The sequence below is a fragment of the Beta vulgaris genome, chromosome 6, assembly GCF_026745355.1.
Source record: "Beta vulgaris subsp. vulgaris cultivar EL10 chromosome 6, EL10.2, whole genome shotgun sequence".
NCBI lineage: Eukaryota > Viridiplantae > Streptophyta > Magnoliopsida > Caryophyllales > Amaranthaceae > Beta > Beta vulgaris.
In genome coordinates this window covers 52711231-52729319 of record NC_079207.1, presented here as the reverse complement: position 1 = coordinate 52729319, position 18089 = coordinate 52711231, and the positions used below count along the sequence as shown (strand labels likewise).

The following is an 18089-nucleotide window of genomic DNA, read 5'->3' as shown; positions in this document are numbered from 1 at the left end:
GGAGAAATAGCCTTTGTTGAAATATTCAAGCCCTCATCTTCAAGGCATTTAATTTTCCTTTGTGATTTAGTTTACATCATATCTAAAAGTCTACTTTACGGAAGCATCATGTTGGAACATTTATAGGGTAATGGGTTTGAAACTCATAGGGGTATGTACTAGAAGGGGAGGAGGTCTAGTATGCAAAAGGCTAGAGGGCATCAAGTGGCAAAACGCATTGATAAACCAAGGGAGACAGAAGACTGGCCGCGAGTCGCGACAGGAGTCGCGAGTCGCGACCAGTGGCCCGTCGCGGGTCGCGACAGGCGTCGCGGGTCGCGACCAGCGCCTCGCGGCTCGCGAGCTTCTTCGCGAGTCGCGACGTGTCTTCTGCCTTGGAATGCGAAAAGTTGCCTCGACGGTTTTATATCCGTTGTGATGCTTTGTTGATCATTTTAATGACTTTTAAGGTCCTTTAATCAGTAGATTAAAGACCTTTGATAAGTGATTAAGATGGGGGTTATGTGATTAACCTCTCTAGTCAATGTGATTAAAATGGGGTTATGTGATTAACCTCCCTAGTCAATGAAAGGTTTATTTTCCTATATAAACCTTGGGATTCCTATGAGTGAAGGGTTAGAAGAAGAAAAATCAGAATTTTCATTCTATACTCTCTCAAATACTTCTTGCTTAGCTTAAGAGAAAACTTGCAATCTTCTCTTGAGTGTTCTTCACAAACACAAAACACAAGTTCTTGTTTGATTCACTTAGAAGATCATCTAAGTGGATTGTTTCTCTCCATTGTATCTCATTAGTTATTTCGTGTTAACCCGGTGATCCTAGAGGGGCGAAATTAAACTAATAGGAAAGCGTAGTTTCCGTGCCTTGGAGTGGTTATCCGGTTCTCTCATTGATCACACCTAACAATCTATTAGTTTAATTTTCTTTCTTTTCGGATATGGCTCAATCACTCAAGGACATGACTATGAACTTCCAAAAGTTGGATAAGTTTGAGGGGGTGGGCTATCGGAGGTGGCAAAAGAAGATGCACTTCTTGTTGACCGCCTTGAATGTGGTGTATGTGTTATCAACTCCTATGCCACCACTCCCGGAAGATGGAGAGGAAGAGCCTCTTGAGACTACTAGGAAGAGGATCAAGTGGGAGAATGATGACTACATTTGTCGTGGTCATATTCTCAACTCTCTCACCGACCCGTTGTTTGATCTCTACCAAAATGTGGAGAGTGCAAAGGAACTTTGGGATGCTCTTGAGGCCAAGTACATTTCGGAAGATGCTTCAAGTAAGAAATTCCTTGTTAGTAATTTTAATTCTTTTAAAATGACTAATGATCGGCCTATTATGGAGCAATTCCATGAGGTTCATCATATTTTGAACCAAATAAGATCACATGGTATGGTGATGGATGAGGCAATTGCGGTTGCCTCAATCATTGACAAATTACCAAATTCTTGGAAAGATACAAAACATCTTTTAAAACATAAAAAGGAAGACATGTCCATGGAGCAATTAGGAACTCATCTTCGTATTGAAGAGGGGATCCGGGCTCAAGATGGGGTTAAGGATACTACTCCTAGTATTCCTAAATCTACCGTTAATTTGGTAGAGGTTGGTGGGTCTAGTAAGACCAAGAAATCCAACAACAACAACAACAATAACAAAACCAATGTTGCAAACAAGAAGAGGAAGACTCTCTTGTTGGATATGCAATGGTCCTCATCTTAAGAGGGATTGTCCTTCTAACAACAAGAAGAAGACAAAGAACACACAACCTAGTGTTGTTCAAAACCAAGGTAACAATGCACATGTTAATGTAATTGAAGAAATGCATTTTGTTGCTATGATTTCTGAAATTATGTGTGTGCAGGTTGATGATTCTTGGTGGATAGATTCGGGAGCCTCTAGACATGTGTGCAATAACAAGGATTTCTTCAAGTCTTTGAAAGATTTGGATGATGGTCCAATCTTGTATATGGGGAATGATTCTACGGTAAAGGCTAGAGGCATAGGCCAAGTAGAATTGTTGTTAACCTCGGGAAAGACTTTAACTCTCCGGGATGTTGTGTATGTACCGGAAGTTAGGAAGAATCTTGTGTCGGGAGGTCTCTTGAATAAGTATGGTTTTAAAGTTGTTTTTGAGTCGGATAAATTTGTACTTTCCAAGGGTGGTATTTTTGTTGGACAAGGTTTCTTTTGTAATGGAATGTTTAAATTTAGTATTGATAATAAAATTGGTACTAGTTCTATTTACATGCTTGATGTTTCTTCTCTATGGCACAATCGTTTATGTCATGTGAATTATCGTAGATTATATGACATGTCTAAAATGGGGTTGATACCTCCTTTCGATTTAAAGTTAGAGAAGTGTAACACTTGTGTGCTAAATAAAATTACAAAAAATCCTTATCCTAGTGTGACTAGACAAACGGTATTGCTTGAATTGGTGCATAGTGACTTGTGTGACTTTCATAGTTCACCTTCTTTAGGAAATAAAAAATATATTGTAACTTTTATTGATGATTTTTCAAGGTTTTGTTACATATATTTATTATTTACTAAAGATGAAGCACTAGAAAAGTTTAAGACCTTTAAAATCGAAGTGGAACTCCAACTTAATCAAAAGATTAAAAGACTTCGAACGGATAGGGGTGGTGAATATTATAATCCAAGTTATTTTAGTTCCATTGGTGTAATTCATGAAACAACCGCCCCATACTCACCTCAAAGTAATGGTATAGCGGAAAGGAAAAATAGGGTCCTAAAAGAAATGGTTAATACCATGCTTTCTAATTCGGGTCTTAATGACGGTTTTTGGGGTGATGCAATTTTAACTGCATGTTACATTTTAAATCGAGTTCCTAATAAAAGGAATAAGACTACCCCTTATGAACTTTGGTGTAATAAAAAGCCTAATCTCAATTACCTTAAGGTATGGGGTTGTAGGGCAATTGTCAAATTGACGGAACCTAAAAGGAAAACTTTAGGTGAAAAAGGAATTGATTGCATTTTTATAGGCTATGCGGTACATAGCAAAGCCTATAGGTTTTATGTCATTGAGCCCAATGACTTTGTCTCTATTCACTCCGTGATAGAGTCAAGGGATGCAATATTTGATGAGACTAGATTCTCATCGATTCCAAGACCAAAGGACATGATACCTAGTACTAGTTCCAATGTTGTAGATGACATTTCAAATGATCATGATACTACAACACCGGAAATTAGGAAAAGTAAACGAATTAGAAAAGAGAAATCTTTTGGACCGGATTTTCAACTATATTTAGTTGAAGGGTCAAGGGAGTCAATTTCGACTCAAATTTCATATTGTTACAATATGGAGGAGGATCCTAGGTCCTTTGATGAGGCTATGAAGTCTCATGATTCTGCTTTCTGGAAAGAGGCAGTGAATGATGAAATGGATTCTATAATGGGTAATCACACTTGGATTTTAGCTAATTTACCTCCCGGTTGCAAACCCCTAGGTTGTAAATGGATTTTTGTAAGGAAAAAGAAAATCGATGGAACCATACTAAAACATAAGGCCCGGTTAGTGGTCCAAGGTTTTAGGCAAAGATATGGTATCGATTACTTTGATACTTATGCTCCAGTAGCTAGAATAGCTACTATTAGACTATTGATAGCATTAGCTGCGATTCATGGTCTAGTAATTCACCAAATGGATGTAAAAACTGCTTTTCTTAATGGTGAATTGGAGGAGGAAGTGTACATGAATCAACCTGAAGGGTTTGTGGTTAAAGGTCAAGAAACTAAAGTTTGCAAATTAGTTAGATCTTTGTATGGTCTTAAACAAGCACCTAAGCAATGGCATCAAAAATTTGATGAAGTTGTGTTGTCTAGTGGGTTCAAAATAAATCAGTCCGATAAGTGTGTATATAGCAAATTTGATAATAACGGTAAAGGAGTTATAATTTGCTTATATGTTGATGATATGCTTATTTTTGGGACTGATTTGGAACAAGTGGAAAAGACCAAAGTCTTCCTTTCCTCTAGCTTCTCCATGAAAGATTTGGGTGAAGCGGATGTTATTCTAGGTATTAGAATAATAAGAGGGAAAGGGTCGTTTTCTTTATCACAATCTCATTATATTGAGAAAGTGGTCAAGAGGTATAATGAGTCAAATTCGACTCATTTTGCTACTCCTATGGATCCTAGTATTCACTTGGTTCCGAGTAGTGGTACTCCAATTTCACAATTGGAGTATGCAAGCTTAATTGGAAGCTTGATGTATGCTATGACTAGCACTCGGCCGGATATAGCCTTTGCTATTGGCAAGCTCAGTAGGTATACTAGTAATCCTAGTATGTTGCATTGGCAAGCATTGAGAAGAGTGTTAAGGTACTTGAATAAGACCTTGGATTATGTCATAACATACAAAGAGAACCTTCTATCTTAGAAGGTTACTCGGATGCTAGTTGGATTTCGAATAAGGAAGATTATTCATCCACTAGTGGTTGGGTGTTTCTTCTTGGAGGAGGTGCCATTTCATGGGCATCCAAGAAGCAAACATGTATAACGGATTCCACTATGGCATCGGAATTCATTGCTTTGGCTTCTTGTTGCCAAGAAGCGGAATGGCTAAGGAATGTGTTGAGTGAGGTGGACTTATGGGTGAAACCAATGTCACCTCTTGCTATCCATTGTGATAGTGCATCAACCATAGCTAAAGCATATAGTGAAGTCTACAATGGCAAGTCAAGGCACATTGGAGTTAGACATAGCTATGTGCGGGAAATGATAAGGAATAGTTGTATAACTATTAATTTTGTTCGGTCTAGTTTGAACTTGGCGGATACGTTTACAAAACCGTTGTCAAGGGAACTAGTGAACAAAATGAACAAAGGGATGGGTCTTAAGCCTATTGATCAACCTATGGTGAAGGAAAACTCTATTTGATGTCTAATACAACGTTAGATCTCAAATTCAAGGAGGATAGTACTTCTCTAAGAGGTTGGGAGCACTTGTTTAATACATCCCGAGGTTAGTGCTTGTTGCTACAATGATAAAGAGGTTGAATTTTATTCTTAATAAATCTTTGATAAGGTGCTCAATTGTAGGAGCATGTCCGGAAAGATTTACCTATGTAAGCTAGAAGTTTGGCCGCTTCATCAAGTCTTAGGCTTGACTTGGAATGCTTATGAATGGATATGGACACCAAGGCTTCATAGGTGTCGGAGGTTTTAAGAACCTAGTTTATGTTTGTGTGTATTAGTAACTTCAATAATTTGTAATGGTTATATGATTCAAAGCTTTGTCTATCATTATGATCTAAATTATTGTAAAGATTACTTTTACTAAATGGAAATTCAATCGTTAGATATTTCCATGATGCATGAACATGTGTGTTTGCGATTTATAGCAAGTTGAAAAACTTTTCAACATTACCCTATAAATGGGAGGAGGATTGTTGGAACATTTATAGGGTAATGGGTTTGAAACTCATAGGGGTATGTACTAGAAGAGGAGGAGGTCTAGTATGCAAAAGGCTAGAGTGCATCAAGTGGCAAAACGCATTGATAAACCAAGGGAGACAGAAGACTGGCCGCGAGTCGCGACAGGAGTCGCGAGTCGCGACCAGTGGCCCGTCGCGGTCGCGACAGGCGTCGCGGGTCGCGACCAGCGCCTCGCGCTCGCGAGCTTCTTCGCGAGTCGCGACGTGTCTTCTGCCTTGGAATGCGAAAAGTTGCCTCGACGGTTTTATATCCGTTGTGATGCTTTGTTGATCATTTTAATGACTTTTAAGGTCCTTTAATCAGTAGATTAAAGACCTTTGATAAGTGATTAAGATGGGGGTTATGTGATTAACCTCTCTAGTCAATGTGATTAAAATGGGGGTTATGTGATTAACCTCCCTAGTCAATGAAAGGTTTATTTCTTCCTATATAAACCTTGGGATTCCTATGAGTGAAGGGTTAGAAGAAGAAGAAGAAAATCAGAATTTTCGATTCTATACTCTCTCAAATACTTCTTGCTTAGCTTAAGAGAAAACTTGCAATCTTCTCTTGAGTGTTCTTCACAAACACAAAACACAAGTTCTTGTTTGATTCACTTAGAAGATCATCTAAGTGGATTGTTTCTCTCCATTGTATCTCATTAGTTATTTCGTGTTAACCCGGTGATCCTAGAGGGGCGAAATTAAACTAATAGGAAAGCGTAGTTTCCGTGCCTTGGAGTGGTTATCCGGTTCTCTCATTGATCACACCTAACACATCATAGCATGAACGATATCTTAAGGGTATTGATCACGTAAAATTTTCCACATATATTATTCTTTATTTAATTTTTAATTATATAATAGCTTCATATATATTTTTTTGGCAACGCGTGGTAAGATGAATTTCCTCTAGACTGCTCACTCAAAGTGAGCCCACCTCCAACCAAGGGAGAATGTCACGTGTCAAACCCTTAATGGTTAGACGTTATAATAAACATGCCCAAAATTTGCAAGTAAAATTTTCTGACAAGAAGCTGTCTCTGGATTTACTGTATTGCTACAGATTATTATAAGCTCAAGTGGAAGAAGCGAGTCTTCGGTTACATTAGGAAGACTAGGAGTCAAATGAGATGCAACCAAATATCTCTTATCAGGTCCAAGATAGATAATGAGCAACTCCTGGGCCCCAGATTATTGATTTTTCAACTGTCTTCCCTTCTCTTTTATTGTTGTTGTTATCATTGGATAATCATATATTCCATTCCAATATCAGAAAACACTATTTACAGTAACTTGAGCTTGGCAAGTTGAGTAGCTCATTTATGATAAATGAATATTACAAAGCTTTTATTGGTGAAGACAGCTGATTTAAACAGATTACATTATTTTTGAGCTGAATTCAATTAGTTCTTGTAAAATCTTAGAACAGAGTTGTTAGTGGTGGAATGATGCTCCTAAGAATTTCGCTATCTCTAGTATTCATTTGCATCCATGTTTGGGGTACAACAGCACAGACTAACGAAGATGGTAAGTCGGCAATTTGCATGATTATGTCAATTTTAGTATTATTGTATGTAGTCCTGTTCTTTTGTTTTCAAAAAACCTATATTGTGCTGTTATATTATATCAACAACTTTTGTAGAGTTCTTGCTAACTTCTTGTCATGCTGGTCAATTATAAGTTAGCTATACATCCAGTTCTTGTAGCTGTGGTTCAGTTTCCATCTTTACAAAAGAACAAGAATCGACATTATGTATGGCTCAGTTTATTTTGTGGAAAATGATTTTCTCCATTTTCCGTTGTTTGGTTGGACAAGTGAAATAAATCGGAAAACCAAGGTGGAAACGTGTTTTCCGTTGCTTTAATATTTTCCTCCAAATTTTGAAGGAATCCATTTTCATCCACTCTCTTGTTTCCAAAATCTCCATATTTCCGCATAATAGTTTTCGATCAAACCAAACAAAAAAAAAACTAATATTCATTTTCACTTTCCATCGGTAAATACTTTTCATGAAAAAACCATTTTCGGTGGAAAAAGTTTTCCATCAAACCAAACGGACCCTATATCTCTATTAAAAAAACCATATAATTCAAAGCATAAAAAATTGAATTTACTCCCTCCATTCTATCCGTTTACCCACTCCTTTGGACATAGACTTTCAGGAGATATAGATATGTAGGTCATATAAAGGAAGAGAAAGTATTGATTATTGCATCTTGTAATAATGAAGTTAATCCAAACAAGAATGAGTAGGACTAATATTGCAAACTCATTAAGCAAATGAGCAGCCAAAACTGCATTGAGTAGGTATCCCCATAAACATAATAGATACGTCGGTATATCAGGATTCATTAAGGAATCAAGAATGCAAATTAAGATCACATGGTTCTGTTGGCAATGCTTATATTTATATCTCTAAGATGGATGGGTCATAGTGTAATAACTAAACCAAAATATGGTGCAGGTGTTGCTTTAAAGGCCCTCATTGAAGGCTGGAAGAATTTACCAAAGAGCTGGACTGGTGAAGACCCTTGTGGCAGCAGATGGGAAGGAATTACGTGCAATAATTATTCTCGTATAATTACCATGTAACATTGTGTTGTCTATTTCTCAATCACAGTTATTATACCACTTTTTATCTAGTGTATAAGAAACTAACCTTATGATTGTTGTGACTTGCGCCTCAGAACGTTAGCAAGTATGGGTTTGACGGGTCAGCTCACTGAAGACCTAACATCTTTGTCCGAACTTCAAACTCTGTAGGTTTTTGATCATTTAATAACATAAGATGTGTAATATAATGCTTCTGATATATGCACATTATATCCGTTGGAGTCTGAATATGTAATAACTAGATAATTATCTTCTATTTGGAAATAAAGGATTGAGGCTATTTTACTTGTTATGTTGAGATTCTGATCTTTTCTGTCTAATAAATGCAGCGATCTGTCTTACAATAAAGGCCTTACAGGTCCCCTTCCGTCTAATATTGGAGACCTGTCGAAGCTAACAAGCCTGTAAGAACCTTTTGTATTTCTCTGAGAAACTTAGTGCAGTATTGAACTGCTGTTCTTTGCTGACAAGTAGTAATTTATGCATCATCCAACCATGAATTTTACAATGATTTGTTCATGAAAATTAACAGCAACTTGAGGAAATGTGTAGATATTGAATTACTGTAGAGTTCTGGTGTAAATGGTGCATATAGGAGGAAAATTAATGCACTCCGATTACATCAAACCACAGAAGCACCTCATGATATCTCTTTTCTTTTATCTGCAAGAATCCTTGTTGGTTGTGGCTTTTCCGGGAGAATTCCTGATTCAGTGGGATCGCTCAATAAGCTTATATCTCTGTAAGAGTTTTATTCATTGTTATGCTTTCCCCTATATTTTTGGATTTGGCTATTCGTATAAGACACGGGTACTTGTCCAATGTGTACTATAGTGTGTCTCAAGCAGTACTTTTACCTTTCAATTTTTTCTTATTGCATGTGTTTAGCCTTTGGATCTTTGTTATGCTGAACTTTGAATCTTGCAGATCACTGAATTCAAATAGCTTCATCGGCCAAGTGCCAGCTTCTATTGGTAACTTGAAACACTTGTATTGGCTGGATCTGTCTGATAATCAGCTCACTGGAAGCATTCCTGTTTCTGATGGAAGCAAACCTGGACTTGATCTACTAGTTAACACAAAGCACTTGTATGTATTATTCCTCTATTTTGATGCAGTGGTTATTAATATACTGTCTTTGAGTATCCGCTTGATTAATTTCTGATTAGTGTTAAACCTCCTCAGTCACTTCGGAATGAATCAGCTCTCTGGAGAAATCCCGCCAAGTCTTTTTAGTTCTGGCATGAAACTGATACATGTGTAAGTGCTGTTATAAGCTTCTGAAATTTGTTTCTTATGAGTGAATTAACGACCAAGTTTAGTCGGTGGTATAACTGTTTAAGTAGCGATAATATTAATAATATTAGAGGTAAATATGTGAAAAAGTATCAACCCCAATGCCCACAATAATACTTGTGTGTCCACAAATACTTCTTTTTCCTTGCAAAACCTCATTACCATCCATTACCAACTTAGAATCTTACAGGTGGAATTAAGTTGTCATGGAACTTTTGTGAAGAAATTACATATTTGGGATGAGCTTCATATAAATCTATCACCAAATATTACCACAACTTATTACCAGCTACCAAATGGGACGTAAGAGCTCTACCAAGACAAACCTGCACGAACATGATTAGTGTATCCTATTACTAAATATTTCAAAAGGGATTAAGGTCAAATCACACCTCAATGTAGTTTCGACTAGTAACTTATTGTATTAATTTAGAGGCCTTGGGTATTCCAAGAGTCCTTAAAACCTTAGTGAAGTTGTATCATAATCTGAGTAAAATTTTATACCCCTATTTTATAAACCGGTTACCTATTTTTATTTTGTTTCACTTTGTACCTGCTCTTTTCTATATATTCATCCTGCTTGTCTTCTTATAGCTTTCTTGACCCTGTGTACGTGCATTTTGGAGCTCTTAACAGAAATTGCATTTTTATTCACATAACGTACTTAAAGACTGTTATTTATTTTTCCTTCACTAATAGTCTGCTAAGTGCTAATGCTAGATATCTAACATTGTCAGGCTTTTTGACAACAATAAACTCACAGGAAGACTTCCTTCAACATTAGGTCTTGTACAAACATTGACAGCAGTGTGAGTACCAGCTGAGGCAGGTTTCTATAAATATCTTATCTATCATCTGTTAATATATTTTCTGTATCAGTCGCTTTGACAGGAATTTCTTAAGTGGGGCTCTTCCATCCAATCTCAACAACCTTACTAAAGTTACCGAGCTGTATGTGGATGAACAAACACTAGATCTTCAAAAACCATTTATGAGCTCTTCTTGTCCATTTAATGCAATTACTTCTAAGGTTTATTTGCTTTGTTTCTTTCAGGGTACTGTCCAACAATAGACTAACTGGTCCTGTGCCTGATCTTACCGGCATGGACATGCTTGTCTCTGTGTAAGTATGGAAAAACTTATGCATTTCATTGGCCAGGCATGCATATGGCTCAAGTAGACACAACTCAACATATTCATACTCATCGTTTGAGGTCTTTAAAATGTTTTCTCATTTTCTCCCTTGCTTTCTGTCTTTGCACTTAGAATTTGCACTTCTTTTGATGATCATTTTCCTTTTTCAGAACAATTCCAACTAAATACCTGTTTTTCTGAACTTAGAGACACGTATCCTGCTAATTAAAGCACTTTTGATGTTATAATTATATCTGGTAAATGCTTTATGTTGCATATGTCTCAACTCTGAGCTACAGATGAGATATAACCAAGCTTGATGAGACTTAAGTGTTGCCAGAAAAACAGATTCCCAGAAATAATAATGTCACCCATTAGGATCTGAGTACTCAGCTAGTGATTAGAAGACCTTAAAACCTGGCAAAAAAGATCAGAAAGGCCAATGTCTTGTGCAACTTGTCTTCCATGAAATCGATTTTGGTCACTTTCTCCTTCATATGCTGACCATATTCTTCATATGCAGGGACTTGAGCAACAATAATTTTGAAGCTACAGATGTTCCACTATGGTTCTCGACCATACAGACCTTGAAAACAGTGTATGTCCTTTCCCCAAGGATTTTTAGTTTACCACACTATAATATTGTTTTATCCGATTGCTTATGCAAGTCTTGTCTTCTTTAAATCTTCATTTGAGTATCCAATATACTCCAAATTAATGTGCAAAAAATGAAAAGCTCTAGCACGAAGGAAGCAATATACAGAAGAAGTACTACTAAAGCCCTTGGAATGCACATGCACAGCAAACACTTGGGTATTGAAAATTTGATCCTAGATTTACAGTCATACTAATTTCTGTGATCTCGAGGCAAATGCTTCTTGTGCACCCCTTTCCAAGTGAAATTCCAGCCTTCCGTTACTAAAATTATTGTCAATATAAAAGATGCAAAGATTTTATAGTCAATTTATACTCCTAGGCCTATTTCGTCATTCAAAGAAAGACATTTACATACCCCTGCCCTATCATCTGAAGTATTACATTTATTTGTCATTACCATCCTTATACATTCCATGTTTTGGTTTGAGAAAACTGAAAACAAATTATGCTACATTTTTATCTGCAGAAATATGGAACGGACAGGATTAGTAGGACAGCTTCCAGTCACATTTTTCGACTTCCCTCAGTTACAGACTGCGTGAGTGTCAATCTTGCGAGATAAATAGCTATTATTGAATGTCCCTCGTACATGTGTTTTCTTCTAATCAGAGTGATGACTAAGTTACGTTTGATTGATTTATACAGGATATTGAAAAACAATCAGCTTAATGGGACTTTAGAGATTGACAGTGGATATAGCCGCTATCTACAGCTCATTGATCTACAAAACAATTCAATCAGTAACGTCAAAGTGGAGTCTGGATACAATTACACTCTGAGGTAGGCTTTCTACTTTCCGCACGAGCGTGGCTGTAACCAAAGGTAGCAGAATTTGCATCCCTACAGTAGATCCACTCTCAGGAAAATCAGACATACCTTCTAAATTCTAATCAATTTGATAATCTAGAATCCATCAATCTTGATGATGTGTATAATCACACTTTCTCTTCCAGTTAGCACTGAAGCTAAAAATGACCACTTTTGTAGGCTTGCTGATAATCCATTCTGTCACAACGGTTTAGTAGCACTGTCTTCCTGCAACAATAATGGGCAAGAAAGTGGTTCTGATGCCTCGTACAAAACACCAGTTTTCTGCGTTGTTCCCGAATGTACTTCTGGCCAAATGTCCAGCTCGACCTGCAAATGTGCATATCCGTACACCGGAATTATGATCGTCAGAGCTCCTTCCATCTCAGCCTTGGGAAACGAAAAATACTACACAGCCCTTCAGACAACTCTTATTGGAACTTTTGTGAATTTATCACTTCCTGTGGAAGCCGTCTCAGTAAATAATGTATCTATGAACGCATTCGGTTACCTTTCGATGCATTTAGCTTTCTTTCCTGCTAACCAAGATCATTTCAACAGAACTGCAATTTCAATGATTGGGTTTGTGTTAAGCAATCAGACTTACCAGCCACCTCCAGAGTTTAAACCGTACGTTTTTGAAGCAGAAGGTTACACTCACTTTGAAGGTGATTCTAATATGCATTTTCATTCTAATTAATTAGTTATTCAATGTTATCTCTCTTGTTAACCAAATTTCTATTTCGTCGACAGGAAAACATAATACATCTCACACAGGTGCCATTATTGGTGCCATCATAGGAATTTCCATTCTGGTGTTGCTGTTAGTATGTGCTGGAGGTTATGCATATCATCAAAAGAAGAGAGTAGTAAAGGCGAAGCAGCAGGCGAATCCATTTGGTATGTAGTATCTTTATTTCAGTTAACTGACAATTTTAAGCTTATGAATCTTTCTGACTGATGTTTCACCTTGCAGTGTCATGGGATTCCCAAGGAACTAGTGGTGATGTTCCTCAGCTAAAAGGAGCCAGGTTTTTCACATTTAATGAAGTGCAGAAATGTACCAACAATTTTTCTGAAGCCAATCATGTCGGTTCTGGTGGTTATGGAAAGGTTTTTTTTCTTATTTGATATAATATAAAACCAATCTCAGGACTCGAACAATATTAACTAGTTTCTCCTTGGCTGCATCTTTTATGTTATTGTCTAGATGAAAATGTCATAAATTAGTTGCATTCTGATGTTAGTTCCTCCCCATCCATCTGTCTTAACTCTTAACATTGATGTTAGCTTGATTATTTGATATATTTTACAGGTTTACAGAGGAGTTCTAGGTGATGGGATGATTGTTGCTATAAAACGATCGCAGCAAGGATCAATGCAGGGTAGTCGAGAATTCAAAAATGAGATTGAGCTTCTATCAAGGATCCATCATAAGAATCTTGTGAAACTCATAGGATTTTGCTTTGATCGTGGAGAACAAATGTTGGTCTATGAGTTCATTCCAAATGGTACACTAATGGATAGTCTTTTAGGTAAATTTTTGGCTACCTGTTTGGTATCCTTATTAAATAATGGTAATGGCGATGAACTTATATGTAATTTTGCAATGAAAATCTCATACTAATGCCCAGAGTCACGAAGATTTCATCTCTAAACACTTGTTGCTCATCATAAATTTATAATACCGATCAATACTCTCTAAAATGTAATGAATGATAATGAAAATTTATGTAGAACAAGAGGTATTTGAAAATGAACAAAACATGAAACTCGCTTCACAAAATTACTTGGAAAATTTCTTATTACCACTGTTTATTAATGCCTACAAACTTAGTCCTATTAGTCTTTGCCAAATATAAAAAATTGTGTTCTATATCTCTGGTTCTCTGATGTATTTATGAATTATTCACACATTCAGGAAAGTCTGGTATTCAACTAGATTGGATAAGACGAATGAAAGTAGCCCTTGGCTCAGCTCGTGGTTTGCAATATTTGCATCAGCTTGCTGATCCACCAATCATACACAGGGATATTAAGTCAAACAACATTTTGCTTGATGAGTGCCTTAATGCTAAAGTTGCTGATTTTGGCCTTTCCAGGCTCTTTGGTGACACTGACAAGGGTTATGTTACGACTCAAGTCAAAGGAACTATGGTTAGTACTCTTTTTTTTTTTTTTGGCGTTATTGATGCATATATAACTTGATAGCTATAGACTATAGTATTAAGTTGGATCAACTTTACCTATGCAAGGATTTGGTCCGGCAAGGTACTTGTCCTTCAAACTAAGCAATCATCAAAATGTGCCATGATAAGTGTCAAAAGTATTCTAAGATAGCGAGAGTAAAGTACCACTTAATATCATCTCTAAACATGCTCAAGAGTCGGGAATACCCTCAAAGGAAATAGTTCTCTTGAATAGTGTTGCATTACTGTGGACATAGGTGTAGTTTATCCTTGCAAAAATACATGCAAGTTGATTAACATTATCATTACTTTCTCCATTCTTTAGCGGTCCGTTTGGTAGCTGTTAATGAATGGTGGTAATATGAATGAATTTTAAGTGTAATATTACAAGGTAAACACCCTTAAAATCTCCATGAGAGACAATTTCAACCCGTTAAGTGTGTGTCTTTTTCTCCATGGACCAGTATATAATTATGGCAAAAAGAAAGTAATTAATATTGATCACAATAGCATTATAAAATGAAACTAATGTTTGAAGTTGAACATACGAAACATTAACATTGCTTCTTCTCTTGTGGCAGGGTTACTTAGATCCTGAATATTTCATGACAAATCAGCTGACTGAGAAAAGTGACATATTTAGTTTTGGTGTGGTTTTGCTGGAAATCCTGACTGCAAGAAAACCAATACAACTAGGGAAATTCATTGTTAAACAGATAAAAGAAACAGTAGACACAACAAAAGATCTATATAATCTTGGTGAGATGATGGACCCAATGCTTCTTTCATCTTCAACAATGCTAGTTGGTTTCGAAAAGTTTGTGGATTTGACATTGAAATGTGTTGAAGAATTCGGAGCTGATAGACCTTCAACAGGTGAAGTGGTGAAAGAACTCGAGAACATTATGAAGTTGGCAGGTATGAACCCAGATGCTGAATCTACAACAACTTCACAAACTTATGATGGATCAAGTAGGCAGAGTTTTGGCCACCCTTACTCTGATGATTCACTTGTTCAGTATAATGAAGGCATTCCTTTTAAAAAGAGTACTTCTAACTGACAAAATTTGGTTAAAAATCAAGATTGATCCAGTTGGTTGGAGGCTCTTCTTCCATCCCTGTTATAGGGGTTCGATTCTTACCCCTTATAGGATGGGATTGCCAAATTTCCCTCCACCATACAATGTAATCTTCAATATCTGGGAAATACATGTGAGGTTTATAATTACCTTTTTATTACATAGAGTGTATGTTATATTGCAAATGGTTAAGTTCACTGTATACTTTGTAAATGAGTCACTTGTGGTTGTTTGAGCTTTATTGTACTAGATTTACTAGTTATTGAGCCTATGTGATGCATGAATTGTGTAGGGGTGTTATTATTTTTTTAAATTATGTATTTATTTATTTTTAATAAGGTAAGGAGAAACTTTGACAAGTCGGGGGGAATGAAGGACATCCTAACTTGTCAAGGGTCAGAATCGAACCATTAGGCTATCCCTCACTTTCGTGTAAGAGTGTTATTATTTACCATTTGTATTTTACTAAAATTGCCCATATTTTTATATGTATTATATATTTATTTATTTACTTATTTTAGATCTAAAGTTAGAAATGGAACCTCCGATTTTTGTGTTACAGAAAAGAGAGATGGTTCATGTTTATGCTAGATTTTGCCTTAGCGACAAAAACAAAGTTAGGGACCACAACTAGATACTTGTATGATCGTTATGAGGAATGAATGCAAAGGGGGTTTTTCAGGGATATGACACAGAGAAATGGCAACGCGGAAAACCCCAATGAAGGTGGGTAAAAACTGCGGGTGGAGATGAGTCCACTAATCCACTATCAATGACTGTCGTTCAAGATGAACCACAATCGTTACAATCGTAGTTATTTGATTTAAGTACGAGTAATGTGTGAAACAAGAGTATTATATGCCTTTTTCTTATGTATTTTTCTCTTGGAGTTCTGATGATCTTTCTTTTGGCTTTTTCTCTACTTAAATACTACTGCTACAAACTAGATTTGCTTCAACGGGCATCTGCTGGAATCTCGGAACTCCTTCGCCCAAAGCTCGCTCAACTGTAACAGCTTCCTTACTTCGTGCAACTTCTGATTTCCTTTATTCCCGTTGGAAAAGCATAGTTGTTAACTAAATTCCTTCATTCTCGGACAAGCAGTTTGGACTTCATTGACCCAGTCTTTGCGTCAACATCCTTTTGCATAACATCACTGATCTTGTATCATTACGTCAAAGTCTTTGCGTCATTACGTCAGCATCAACCTAAAATTTTAGCCATTACAGTTCACTATGGTGGAAACACACCATTCCTTCATTCTACCATAGTGGAACCAAAAAGGTTGTTGGTTCCACGATGGTGGAATCAAGAAAATGGTTTGGTTCCATGTGAATAGTGAAATTTTTTGGAGAAAAGTGTGAAGAGGAAGACAGAAGGAAGAATACGACAAAGCAGGAGGTGCAAGGAGGTCAGGGCTTCAACTGGGAGGAAGTGCGAGGGCCTCATACTGGGATGTTATTTCCCTAGGAACACTACAAGAGGGGGGGTGAATTGTAGGTGTAGAAATAAACGTAACTTTTTGCGGAAATTAAAACTTAAACGAATAAACAAGCTAAAGGAACACAAGGGATTTTTACGAGGAAAAACTTCTTGGGCCCAACAAGAAGAAACAACCTCGACCACTAGGGATTTTAAACTCAACACTTTCACTAATTAGGCCAAACAACTTGTTACAACCTAATTCTAACTCGAGCCACACCTTGAGTTCCTAAACTCAAGTTCCTGAACCACTGTTCCCTTAACAGCAGTTCCTCTCAACTTCACTCGAAGTTTTCTCACACATACAAGCTTCACTCAAAGCCTTTCTCTTACAGAACTTCACTCAAAGTTCCCTTACCCCAAAAACCAAAATACAATTGATCGAAATAAGCTTAGTGGAATTAGAGTAAGAAGGCAAAGAACAAATGGCTATTATGAGAGAATGAAGGCACTGACACTTAATAAGTTAAACTCACTTAATTACTTAGTCAGACACAATTTGGAACTTATCTAGACTTCTATATTTATAGTGAATACACATGAAGAACGTGGGATTAATTGAGTACATGTTTAATCCATTACCCATGATGTTCCTTCCCCTAAGGAACACGTTTACATCATGTCCCATGATCCCATGAACTAAAATGAACGTGGATATAATAGCCATTACTCCTAAATAATAGGAGTTCCTTGAGCTTATCCGAAAATCAGTTTTATAAAACTCTTTTTATCTTTAAACTGAATTTTAATCTTTAAGAAAATAATATCTTTTAAAAATCTTTCTAAAACCGGATATTTATTTCTTTATTTTCCGAAAAAAAAATCTTTTCCAAAAGATTTTCTTTTTAAAACTGATTTTATCATTTGAAATTAGAAAAACTAATTTCCTATAATTAGGCATGACTTACTCCATTACTTTTAACCGTTATACTTCACGCCTAAGTCTAGTTCCTTTTATTACAGTTCCTTTAACATATTCTTAAGTGCCACTTAGTTTGTTCCTTACAAGGAACAAACCTCATTCTCAAATACTGCCACTGTTCCTTACCATTCTTCTTTGTTCCTTTACATTGGAACTAGAAAATAAAACGCCTAGCTTCTATTTTCTTGATCCAATGCTTGCTCCAGTATCAACATAGAAACTTCTTTACTTAGCCTTTGAAATCCTCTCTTGACTTCTTCATTGACTTCGTATTCTCCCAGTTCCTTGCATTGATACCTTAAACACCATACACTTAAATAATTCATTAGTTCACTACTTAGTTTGTTCCTTTGTTTCTTTGTCATTACAAAACTAGGGTTCAACAATTTCCCCTTTTTGATGATGACAACAAAGGTACAAACTAAGGAAAATAACAAATAATATAAGTGAATAAAATAA

At 36.5% G+C, this 18089-nt stretch overlaps 1 protein-coding gene across 2 annotated transcripts; it reads left to right on the top strand.

Annotated features, from left to right (window-relative positions):
* The first annotated feature begins 6632 nt into the window (after positions 1-6632).
* Positions 6633-15741, top strand: LOC104896982 (leucine-rich repeat receptor protein kinase HPCA1). Of its 2 annotated transcripts, XM_010683775.4 has the most exons (19): positions 6633-6977; positions 7916-8039; positions 8139-8210; positions 8394-8468; positions 8735-8806; positions 8992-9153; positions 9250-9324; positions 10098-10169; positions 10240-10311; positions 10415-10483; positions 11018-11092; positions 11618-11689; positions 11797-11931; positions 12139-12626; positions 12712-12858; positions 12935-13071; positions 13274-13493; positions 13880-14115; positions 14729-15741. In XM_010683775.4, exons 1-19 carry the CDS (start codon positions 6896-6898, stop codon positions 15206-15208), a joined length of 2865 nt encoding a protein of 954 aa, XP_010682077.2. In that variant the 5' UTR covers positions 6633-6895; the 3' UTR covers positions 15209-15741. The 2 variants fall into 2 exon arrangements, with proteins under 2 accessions (XP_010682077.2, XP_010682078.2); XM_010683776.3 differs by lacking the exon at positions 6633-6977 and having other exon boundaries at positions 7916-8026.
* The last annotated feature ends 2348 nt before the right edge of the window (positions 15742-18089 follow it).